Consider the following 11,877-nt stretch of genomic DNA (forward strand, 5'->3'; position numbering starts at 1 on the left):
GGGATCCCTGGCAGGTGGGAACAAGGGAAGGGATCCCTGGCAGGTGGCTACACTGAACAGCACAGGAGGGGCAGGGCACAGGCCCTGCACTCACCGTCAGCATGTTCTCGGTCAGGATGAGCTCTGACAGGTTTTCACAGTCCCCAATTGACTCTGTCACGTCTGTCAGCCGGTTCTGGTCCACCTTGAGGATGGAGAGCTGCTTCAGCTGACCTGGCCAGGGCAACAAGTTAGGTGTGAGCTGTGCTGGGGGAAGGATGCTGTTCTACACTCACCTGGCCATGATCCCATCAGTGATCACATAACCCAACAACACAGGCTCTGCCTTTCCTCCCACCAGGCCTGTTCACAGCCCTCACCCACACCTGATGCAGAAGAAGTACCTGAACTCTCCTGGAGAGTTCTGCCCACTCGTATCACCCACTGCTTCTGTTCTCAGTGATGTACCTGTGCCCACAAAGCCCTAATTCTCTGTCACACACACTCCTGCCTGAAGCTCCCCCAGCAGCACTGTCCAGGCAGTGAAGCCCTGCAGTGGTCCCCACCCCGGGACACTCACCGATCCCATCGGGAATGCACTCCAGCAGGTTCTGGGACAGCAGCAGGTCCGTCAGTGCCACCAGCCCGCTGACCTCGTTGGGCAGCTGCTCCAGCTTGTTCTCCGACACGTCCAGACAGACCAGGCGGCGGAGGTTGCCCAGCTCCTGGATCAGAGAGGAGACACCACAGCTCCAGGGAGCAGCTGGGGCAGAGGCAGAGGGGTGAAGGAGGCCCTCAAACAGCACTCACCGGAGGCAGGGCCGAGAGCTGGTTCCTGTCCAGCCACAGCTCGCGCAGGTTCGGGAGCGCGCCCAGAGTGTCCGGCTGGAAGAGACAGGACAGGGATGGCATCAGTCCCTTCCACGGGGAGAAGCTGCTTGAGGACACCACAAATACACCACACTCTGCCAAGCCAGGCACTGCTCTGGTTCTCACGCCTCCCAAGAGCATCCACTGCACGGTTTATTACAAGGTGGAAGCACAGATGCCTGGGAATGTCTGGGGCAGCCCCACTGGCTGCAGGAGGTCCCACGGGAAACATGGGAGGCAACAGAAGGACTGTCTGGCAGTGGGCAAGGCAAGAACTAAATCTGGAGCACAAGTCTGATGGGGAATGGCTGAGGGAGATGGGGGCAGCTCAGCCTGGAGAAAAGGAGGCTCAGGGGGGACCTTCTTGGCCTCCACAACTCCCTGAGAGGAGGGTGAAGCCAGGTTGGGGTGGGGCTCTGCCCCTGGGGGACAAGGGACAGCACAAGAGGAAAGAGCCTCAAATTGTGCCAGGGGAGGTTCAGGTTGAATATTGGGGGAATTCCTACTGGGAAGGGCTGTCCAGCCCTGGCACAGCTGCCCAGGGCAGAGGTGGAGTCTCCATCTCTGTGGGGATTTAACAGCCCTGTGAATGTGGCACTTGGGGACACGGGGCAGTGGTGGCCTTGGCAGTGCTGAGGGAGCAGTTGGGCTCCGTGGTCTCAGAGTTCTCTTCCAACCTAAATGATTCCATGACTCTAGGGAGTTGGAAGCTCTGGCCTGACAGATGAAATGGGTCTTCCTCCCCTCACACATGGAAACAAACACTTGGGTACCACTGGCCAACTCAACATGACCCAGTGGCACCAGCAGCCATATGTTCATACCCCAACCCCCCCCAGTGATCAGCATTTGGGTTTGGAGTTCCTGCTGCACTGCAGGGTGGCTCACATGTCAGACACCTGTTCTCACAGGTGAGCCCAGCCTCTGCACAGCAAAGCTGCACAAACCCCTCTGCCTCCCAGTTTTGACGGTTTTCTGCCAAAACCCATTCCAGAACACAAAGAGCAGGATCCAGCAACAGCTTAATCCACAGCTGCAAAGTTACAGGATGTCACTGGGTGTCCCTGAGTACCCAGACAAGATGAATTCTGAGACTGTGCCCTGGCTCTCCACACACTGAGCCCTCCATGGAGACAATCCCCACGCTGGGTTGCCCCTACTGCCAGGGACAACATGGAATGGCCCAGCACTCCACAGGGCAGAAACCAAATCAGGAAGGAGAAAGGCAGGAAGCTGGATGAGAAGAAAAACAGCTGGGGGCAGTGCAGGACAGAGGAGAAGGGAAGCACCAGAGAGTCTCCTCGGAAAGATCCCTGGCAGCCAGACAGGAAGAATTACCACCCCAGAACTTGGAAAGGGCAGAGCTGTGTGTGAGGCCAGCAGGGCACAAGACACGAGGGCTGACACATGAAGAGAACATTAATCTGGGAAGAACAACTGGGCCACGCTGGGCAAATCTTCCCAAACAACCTGTAGGTCTATTTCTCTGCATCTCAGGTGAAAACCCACCTGCTTGCACCGAGGGCCTGCCCCTACCAACCACCCACATTCCCTCCCCACCAGCCCTCACCTACCAGGACTTCCAGGTCATTGCCACCGAGATCCAACTGCTCTAACTTGACAAGGAAGGAGAGTGAACTGCAAGGCACAGGGGGCAGAGAGGGGAGAGAGATAAAACAGGAGATAAAGAGCGGAAGGTTAACATCTGGGACACGCATCACACAAATCACATGATCTCTAATAACCCCTAAAGCAGGTGGGGCAGTCCTGACCTTTCTCACAGTCCCTCTGAGCAGAGCAGTTCAGGGAGCTGGTACCTTCCCCCAGCCAGACCCTCGGCCCCAAGGAGCTGAGTTTAGAGGCACCAGCAGTCCCAGTCCAGCCAGTTCCACTGGGAACAGTTTGCCTTCTCCCCCTCCCACCACAAAACACGCTTTGAGCACAACCATAACAGATGACCAGCCACATCTTCACGTCACTGCCCGTTTCTGCAGCAAGGACAGGGACCTGGGCACAGACTGACAGGTAACAGGAGGGACTCAGCAAACAAGACATGTTTGGGGGGCAAGGGGAACACAGCTGCAGGGACAGGGAGGAATGACAAATCCAACAGCCTCAGCTTCCCCAAAGGGGTGCCCATGCTGCTGAAGAGGAAGGGAAGACAACAGTGGCACGATGTCCCAGGTGAGGTCACGATGTCCCAGGTGAGGTCACGATGTACAGACAGAAGCTCACTATGAGGACACTGAACAGGACCTACAGCCTTGTCCCCACTGGTGGCCCATGGATACATCCCGAGCACCCCACACATCACACCTGGGGAAGGACAAGACCTGCAGTCCCACAAACCCAGCAGTGGGTTTACCTGATGTGGCCCAGGTGCTCACATGTCCTCACTCCTGAGTTTGACCCACCAGCTCCAACCCCAAAGGGGGGCTGCTGCCCTTCACTGTGTTCTAGGGCAGAGCTGCCAGCCCAGCCCTGCCCACTCCCCCAGCAAGGAACAGCTTTATTCTCTTCCTAAGGGACTGTCCCAAAACAGAAATCCTCATATTTCTCTGGAAACAGCTCCACCTGTCAACACCACCCAAACCAAGGCTGTTGGGGCTGCAATAAAAGGGAGCTGCCTTGCCTGGGCCAGGCTGTAAAAACATTTGTAGAAAAGTTCCCACTGCACGCAGTGTGGACTTTGAGATATGACATGAGCTCCAGCAAAGGTTTATCAACAGAATCACCCAAAGGATCCTGTTGCACAGCACTCCCTCACCACGACTGTACATCCATTCTGGCTGCTCCAAAGGTGATGCAGCCTTGACTTGTCCCTTTGCACCATCACAGCTGGAATTCCCAAAACAGGGACAAGTGAGCCGTGGAATCCACGCTGATGTGCAAGGACTGGCAAAAGGCCTCAGGACAGATCACCCTCCACTATTCCATGAGAGCACACCATGAGAGCTGCCCTTCCCAAGCCACTGGCTGTGTCCCATCTGTGTGGGAGAGATGAGGGATGATTATCAGCTGTACAAGCTGAATTGTTTCAGAACTCAGTCGATAGCAGAAGACTGACCAATGAAATGGAATTTTGGCAAGTGAAGGTCACTGCAAGCTGGATATTTCAAGGAGCTGAACAAAAACAACAAATCCCAGAACCACACTGATGGATTATGTCATCCCAAATTCTCAGTGTTGAAGCCCATCTACCCACTGGGCTCAGGAACCTTGAAAACAAAGCACCAGCCATTTGGGTAAGTCATTCTTCTCTTTGGCAAGGTCACCTGGACTCATTTAGAGTGGTTCTTGGACACGATGGGCAGCCAGAGCAAGTACCAGAGCCTCAGGCCTGGGCAGGGAACCTGACAGCACCACATGGCTTTGGCTGCCCACTGTGATCTCATGTCTGACTGACACATCTGATCAGAATTGCCTTGGCCTGCAAGATCCATTTCCTACTTTTGGAAGTCATCCCAAAATAAAATTTGGGGAATTGAAGATGAAAAGAAGCTGGAATTGCACTGCAGAATGAGTATCAAGCCTGGACTAACCTTCCAGTGAAAAACTCCAACACCTCATAGCACAGCTCAAGTATCTTGGTGCGTGGCACCCTGATCTACCACGGGGCAACGTGGGAGCACTGGGCATGAGAGTTCTCCACGGAAACCCGAGGGGCTTGGTCACAGACTGAATTCTCAGACTTCAAACACTTGCTGATTCTGAGATGGTGAAAAGCCCTTGGGACCATCCTCACTGCAGTTTGAAAGGCAAGCTTTGGACGCAGCTTCCCTGACATGGTGGGACCCAGCAGTGGTACCTGCCTGTATGAACACCCAGGCACAGGCCCAGAGAGCAGCAGGGCTCAACACCAGGACCCAAACTCCTCCTGCTTGCTGGCTCCCAGCCTGGAGTGAGTGTTCAAGGCCAGGCCAGATGGGACTTGGAGCAACCTGATCTAGTGGAAGGCGTCCCTGCCTACGGCAGCGCTTGGAACACGATGAGCTTTAAAGTCCCTCCCAACCTAAACCACCCTGGGATTCTATGATAAGGAGCTCTGGCTCTTGTTTTCTCCCTGTGGTGATATTCCACACGGGACCATCTCAGCTGGTCCCTTCCTATCACCTTTCTGTGACAGCATCACTGCTGACAAGTTCTGTGCAGAACAGATCCGGTGACTCCGGCACCAGAGACAAGGTGACTGGGTGATTCTGATCTGTGCTTCTATGTGGTGTAACCACCAGACCTGAGGCCTGGGAGCTGACCAGGGCAAGGCCTTTTAGCTCCTTTTAGAAGGGTCTTGTCCTCTGGGTTGAAGCTGCCGCAGGAATTCTATAAAGCAGATACAAGTGGTGCCACATAAAGCCTGTGTTTGCAGGTCCCAAGAGAAATAACCTTGGGAAGAGCATGAGCCTGAGCCAAGCAGCATCTCTGAGGGAGGCATGGCCATCACACCAGCCAGACTAAAGCCACAAATGCCTCAACACAGGATCACCAGCTGCTTCCTTTGCTCTCTCCCTCAAATAAACCAGAGGAGCAAGGGGGAAAAATAGCAGTGGCTGAACTGAATTCCCACCAGGAACAGTAAGAGAGCCCTGAGGACAGGTGACAACAGCTGCATGTGTCACACCTTCAAGGAGGAGTTTGTGTGGCCCAAAACACACTGCTGTTCAAAAAGGGGTCAGGCAGAATCCCTACCAACAGGAAAAGCTGGGGAATCATCAGTGGGGTGGATAAGCAGGCAGGAAACGAGCTGACAGAGCTGATGGAGGGTAGAAAACTGAACAAACAAACGACTGTCATGGCTCAAAGCAGAGATTGTTGTATGGACTGGTCAGTTCTCCACGTCCATCCACCTGAGAGCATCACCTGCACTGACCAGGTCCCCTACCAGGAACTCATCCCTGTCCCTAACTCCAAAACATTTAACAACACTTACCTCTTCTCTCTTGCTGGCTTATGTTTTGTCTGCTGCAGGGAAGGCAGTTATCCCATCCAGAACAACCAGGAGGGATACTCAACAAAACAGATGTCAGGAGCAAAATGTACCTTCAGCTGTATCCTGCTGCTCTTCAAACCACGAACCTCACTGTGCACAGAGCTCCTCCTATGCCCATATCCACACAGTTTTCTCTCTTTTTCCAAAATAATCCATTGTCTGCTCCACCTCTCCAGGAAAAATGGTTCTCGCTATTTCCAGCAGCTTTTTTGGGGAACCCTGTCTATTACAAATCAATCCTGACACAGAGACTGCGTAGAGGCTCTGAACATCCTCCCCTGCTCTCCAGCCCTGCACCATCCTCTCCCTCCTCACCCCAATTCACTGAAATCCAGCCAGAGGCAGCCCTATGCCCACAGCCTGTGCCCTCCCAAGTGCCAGAGCCTGCACTAGTCCCTGAGGGATCAGTCCCTAAGGAAGCAGCAAGAATGATCAGGCAGGAGCCTCCTGCAGCCCCCAGACACACACTCACGTGGGGAGAGTCTTTAGCAGGTTCTCACGCAGCTCCAAAGTCACCAGGTTTGCCAAACTGCAAGAGAAAAGGGAGCGAGAAAGCCACGTTCACTGGACAGGGCTTCAGGGACACAAGGAGCTGCTCATCTCCCTTCCCCTGGGGTGACCCCTCGTGTCCTGCACCACGCAGGAGTGTGCACACGGGGATGGACATGGGGAACAAGAACAAAGTGTGGAAATGGTTTTGATGGAGGCGAGTGCTTGCTGCAGTCATGGGGAACAACACTGTGCCCACACTCAGGACAAGGAACACGCCACCACAACGGGACTGCCTGCCCAAAAAGGTAAAATCCCTCAAGTGTGGAAAGCAAAATCCCATGGGAAGGGCACCGCACCCCATGGGCAAAGTCCCACAGAACCATTTTCCAGCAGCTCAAATAATCCCAAAGTCATCATTTGCTTGGAAAGGGGCAAATGGGCACTAGGAACACAGGGAAAGGCAGGATTTGAGAAGCCTGAATCACTCCTTGCTGCGCCACAGACCACGGGAGGAGAAGCTGCTGGGGCCAGGACAGGAACCTTTGCAGAAAGGTTTTTAACAAACCAAGGCTCAGAGATGCCCACACAGCACTGGTGCAAAGCTGCCCCTGGCTCATCCCTCCAGGTCCTGCCAGTCCCCACCCCACAGGTGTGTTGTCCCCACCCCACGAGGGTGTTGTCCCCACCCCATAGGTGTGTTGTCCCCACCCCATAGGTGTGTTGTCCCCACCCCACGAGGGTGTTGTCCCCACCCCAACCCTCTCCCCACAGCCAGGACAGGGCCATACTCACTTCCCAATGTCAGTGGGGAGGCTCTGCAGGGACACATCATTCAAGGCCAAGTGGCCCAGGCTCCGGAGCTGGGTGAAGCCCTCAGGAAGCCTGGGAGAGCAAGAACAAAATTCCATTAATCCTGTGTACAAAGCACTGAATGCCCCAAAACACCTGAATTCCCCCTAAGCCAGTCTTCTCCCAGGTAGTATCAAGACATGGAAAGGAAACAGGCAAGAACCAACACTGAGTCTGGCTGCTGATCCAGGACAAGTTCTGTTCCCAAGACCACAAAAGCCCCTTGCACAAGACACTACCTGTCCAGGTGTGCAAACTCAGCTCTGCAGTACTCAGGCATGAATCCCACACTAAATCATGCCATGGGATCATTTGGACTTGGAAGCAGAGAGGGCTCCCAAGCATTACAAGTGCCCAACAAAGGATATTTCACTGCAGCATTCCCTGGCACCAAGCACCATCACAACAGCTCCAGGGCGTGACAGAACAGGGAAAAACCCTGAAGGAAGGAATTCCTTTGCCTGTTTGCAGGCAGCCCCTGGAGCCCCCCTGTCTCCCCACACTCATCTCAACCCTGGGCCAGGAAAAGGCTCTGACAAATAACACCCAGTGAAGAAGTGCTGGATTGTCCCACTCCAGCAGTGCCCAGGACCACAGGAGGGAAGCAAAGTTAAATCTGCCTAAAGGGAGACCTGGGCAGCACCTGCCCTGAGCACAAAGTGCAGGGGGGACCTAGGGCCTGAGTGGCCCCTGCAGGGACCTGGGCAGACACTGCAGCAAAACACCAGTGCCCAAAACCACGGCTCACCAAGGCAGGGGAGCCACGCTGAACTCCCAAACATTATGGATTAAGAACTGTAGAGACAGAGGACTGAGAGACAAAGCAAAGATTCCCACTCAGGCACAGCTCGGGGCACTGAGATATCAGGGAAACAACCTAACATGGGGTTCAAAAGACAGCTGTGATCAGTTCTGAATAAGAGAGGAAGGGAAAAGGGACTGAGAAGGGGCAAAAGGGGGCTGAGAGGAAGCAGAGGACAGCATGGAGGCCTTTCCTCCTCTGTGGGGTCAGCCCATGTCCATTCTGGTTTGTGACCACAGTGAAGGGATGGGGAGGGAGCAACAAACTCATGGCAGGAGGAAAGTCCTCACCACTGACACCAGCACAACTAAGGGCTCATCAATCCAAGGCACAGGCCCTGCAGAGGAAGGAGCACACAGCAGCTCCTCCCTGAGCAGCTCTCCCTGCCAGGAGAGCAGCACCTGCAGGTTTGGCACAGGCAGGGCGATCCCAGGCCTTGGCTTCACAGGAACACAACCACAAGATGAAGACCAGAGAAAGCCAGGGAGAATAAGCAACTTCAGCTCTTCTTCTCAGCTGGACTAATGGGTCGCATGTGCCTCCTTACCTGGAGAGAGGATTCCCACTGAAGTCTGCGATTTCCAGGGATTTGCAGAATTTGATGCTTTCAGGAATTTCTGGAATGTCTGGAAAAAAAACAGGTGAAAGGACAAAAGAGGCTTGAGAAAAGCCTAGCAGGTGGGAAATGGGACAGCAGGTACAGATGGCAGCCTGAGCCAGGGTAAGACAACCCCACTGTTACAGCTGAGGATCCCCGAGGTGCAGGGGATCACCTGCTCCAAGGGCACTGCCTCTCCCAACAGGAGGGCACCGGGAGCACTGCAGGGCTCGGGCACCACTCCTGCCCAGCTCCAGCCTCACCGTTGCGGGAGATGTCCAGCTCCACCAGCTGCATGAAGTTGGCCACCTCGGGGGGAAGCCTCTGGATCTCATTGTCGCTCAGGCCCAGCTTGCGCAGGTTCAGGAGCCTGAAGAAAGGCTGGGACAGAGGGGACACAACTGGGTCAGCAGCAGTTCTGGGGGAAACCCGTCTCCCCACCTCAGGACGAGCCTGAGGGCCCATCCCCGAGACACTTGGCTGCTCCCATAACCCCTGTCCTGGCCAGGCCCTCCCAGGGCAGTCCCTGCATGAATGAGAGCCCCCACGAAAGGCTACAAGGGATGATGGTGAAAGAACAAATGAGTTTAGCTTCATCATTCATTTAGTATCTGTTATCCCACTCTTCTTCTCCCTCCCATGCAGGATACAAACTGGACATTCCTTGTTTCCTACAACAAGAGTTCACCTCAGGCTCTCAAAGCCAGCACCACGGGGAAGTCACTCTAAAGCAGCTCATGACAGACACCTGAGTTTGAGGCTGGTCCAGGCAATCCAGCCAGGGAGAAACACGGGGAAATTTCCAGTCCAAAGTGGTGCCCCTGCTCTCACACACATCTGCTGTTCAGGATGTTTTATCAGGACATCAGTGGCAGGCCCCCTCACAGTCAGGGAGGGTGTTTGTGCCCCTCGTGCCGGATGGAAAAGGCCAAGGTGAGCTGGACAGCCCGAGTAACACAGAACTAGAGAAGGAAAGAAAATTCCTTTCTACAAACACAACAGCCACAGGAATGGTGACTGGAAGGGGCCTCCCAACACCCAACCTCTTCACACCCACCCTGGCTCCCACAGCTCCATCTGCTGCAGATGGCAAATTCCACGATCCATGGATCACACTCCTCCTCCCAGACACCACCAGGCCCGGAGAGTTTCTGAACACAATGGACTGTAATTATCAACTGAGCAAATCCTGCAGCTGCTTCTAAACCATGGCCGGAGGTGGGATCCTGGACAGGATGGGAACCAGGGCTGGGGTGTTTGCTGCATTTCCTGGATTGTTTTGGAGTGCTGGGAATAACAAACAAACAACCTGGGGCCACCTGCAGAAAATGAGATCGTTTAGGAAGTGACCTGGAACAAACTCAGGCCTGTGCAGTGACACACAGAAGCCACTTCTAATCCACATCACCCTGTGCCTGTCCTCGGCAGAGGCAGGGAGGGGGTCACAGCAGCACAGGGAATCCTGAGATCACTCACAGGTCAGGGAACACAGACAGAGTCAGGGCTGCTCGTGCAGCACAAGCTGAGAAAGATCAAACCAGAGTGAGCTCTGAACCTCCCTCCTCAAGTGTGACACCTTTCCAGGTACCCACCTGCACCAGAGCTGCTGGGACAGACCTCCCCAGGAACAACCAGGAGGTGTGGGGTGATGGGACCCCCCCAACACTGCAGAGAACAGGAGCACGGAGCACACAAGGGAGGGGTGAGGATGAAGAGGTGGAGCAAACACAACCCCCCCAGGGTGCAGAGCTGCTCACCCCTTCAGCAGGGACAACCACGGGGCCTGGTGGTGAACCTGGAGAAGTTTCTGCTCCAGATGGAAACCTCTGCAGTTTCCAGATCCCAGTCAGGACCTGCTGCTGGGCACAAGTGTGTCTGAGGGCACCAAACCAGTGCCCTGTGACTGTCCTGCTTCCACAGCACTCCTGAGGCACCAAGTGCTCTGGGACGAACAGCACTGAGAGGAAACTCACACTCCTGGTGTCCCAAAGTAGCAAAACAATTGTATAACGAGTAAATAAATGAAAAATAAGCCCTCTCACCACTGACCATCTGTTTAACTTAGCTTAACTTAGTTTATCTAATGCAAACCAGCTCGGTGAGAAGGAAGTGGGTGAAAGTCTAAATGACAACAAAGGTTCAGGGGGAGCAGGAGTTTAGAGACTTGATTTGCTATTGTTTCCTAGAGCCTTCTCCTAATTTTAGAATGCAAGGAAATTCCAGGCAAGACATCATGCTGACCTGCCAGAGCCTGCATGTTGGAAAATAACCCCTGGGACAGAACTTGCACAGCCCAGGCTGCAGTGCCTCTGCCCACAGGTTCAGGCAGCCTCAGAACAGATGTGCACACTTTTAAATAACATTTAGAATAAACTAGAATAAACCCATTGTGGCACAGCAATATATCTGGGAAGTGTTTACACACAGCATTTTCTCTCACCCAGCTTTTTCTTTTCTTTTTTTTTTAATAATAATTAGGAAAAAAAATAAATAAAACTCTCCCAAACCCCCCAGTGCTGCCAGACTGTGACCAGAGCTGGGCACAGCCCTCCATGCAGGAACTGAGGGGGCCACATCCCACTTGCCAGAGTCAGTTACACTGGACCAGAATAAAATATTTGCATGTGACAAAAAATAAAACAAGCCAACTTCCATCAGTGGTGAGTGCAAAAAATAAATGTGAGAATTACAGCGTTCTCATGCTCGAATTCAGATTTTATATTTGCCAAAGATGGCAAGAGGATGTGACCAAGAGCTGCAAATGCTGTCTCTGACACGAATTTCCATGTCATTTCCAGCTCAGCATTCTGTGAACTGGGGACTTCAGCTTGTCAGCCCAATGGCCCAATTCCCAAAGCAAGGGCTGCACAGGAGATTCACTTGTGACACTGGAAAATCAGAACAAATTAATTTAAAAATTGCCACTAGAACTGAGAGTGAAGCCTTGAGCCTATGTCTCTGGAGACTGGCAATTATCCCTTCTGTTAATCAAAGTTCAGCCCATTTCCCAGAGGTGGCAAAGCACAAGTTCTGGATTTGGCACCACACTGAATGTCTCCAGTGAGGTGAAACTCCCACAACTTCAACGTTTTCTGATCTATAAAATAAAACATCATCAAACCTGCCTGACCCAGACCCTTCAGAGTCCAAACTGGACTGAGAGAAGATCAAAAACAGAAGTTTGAAGAAAATAAGGGAAGCACAATCTTTCCCTGTTTCCTGGCAGCCCAAAGCCCACATGGATCAGCACAGGAGGATTCCAGCACACAGGAATCATGGATCAGCACAGAAGGATTCCAG

The 11,877-nt window shown here is 53.5% G+C and overlaps 1 protein-coding gene across 1 annotated transcript in view; it reads right to left on the reverse strand.

Annotated features, from left to right (window-relative positions):
• SCRIB (scribbled planar cell polarity protein) overlaps nucleotides 1–8,961 on the reverse strand; it is a 79,748-nt gene extending 70,787 nt beyond the window's left edge. Inside the window, exons 1-8 of the mRNA XM_027705257.1 lie at nucleotides 8,841–8,961; nucleotides 8,527–8,605; nucleotides 7,121–7,210; nucleotides 6,309–6,365; nucleotides 2,424–2,487; nucleotides 790–864; nucleotides 560–704; nucleotides 95–213 (exon numbers count right to left, since the gene is read on the reverse strand). Coding sequence (XP_027561058.1) covers nucleotides 95–213; nucleotides 560–704; nucleotides 790–864; nucleotides 2,424–2,487; nucleotides 6,309–6,365; nucleotides 7,121–7,210; nucleotides 8,527–8,605; nucleotides 8,841–8,874 — 663 coding nt within the window. The 5' untranslated portion in view covers nucleotides 8,875–8,961. The remainder of the gene's footprint in view (nucleotides 1–94; nucleotides 214–559; nucleotides 705–789; nucleotides 865–2,423; nucleotides 2,488–6,308; nucleotides 6,366–7,120; nucleotides 7,211–8,526; nucleotides 8,606–8,840) is intronic.
• Between the last annotated feature and the right edge of the window lie 2,916 nt (nucleotides 8,962–11,877).

The sequence above is a fragment of the Neopelma chrysocephalum genome, unplaced genomic scaffold (assembly GCF_003984885.1).
Source record: "Neopelma chrysocephalum unplaced genomic scaffold, ASM398488v2 Primary Assembly neopelma1_322, whole genome shotgun sequence".
In the NCBI taxonomy this organism is placed as follows: Eukaryota; Metazoa; Chordata; class Aves; order Passeriformes; family Pipridae; genus Neopelma; species Neopelma chrysocephalum.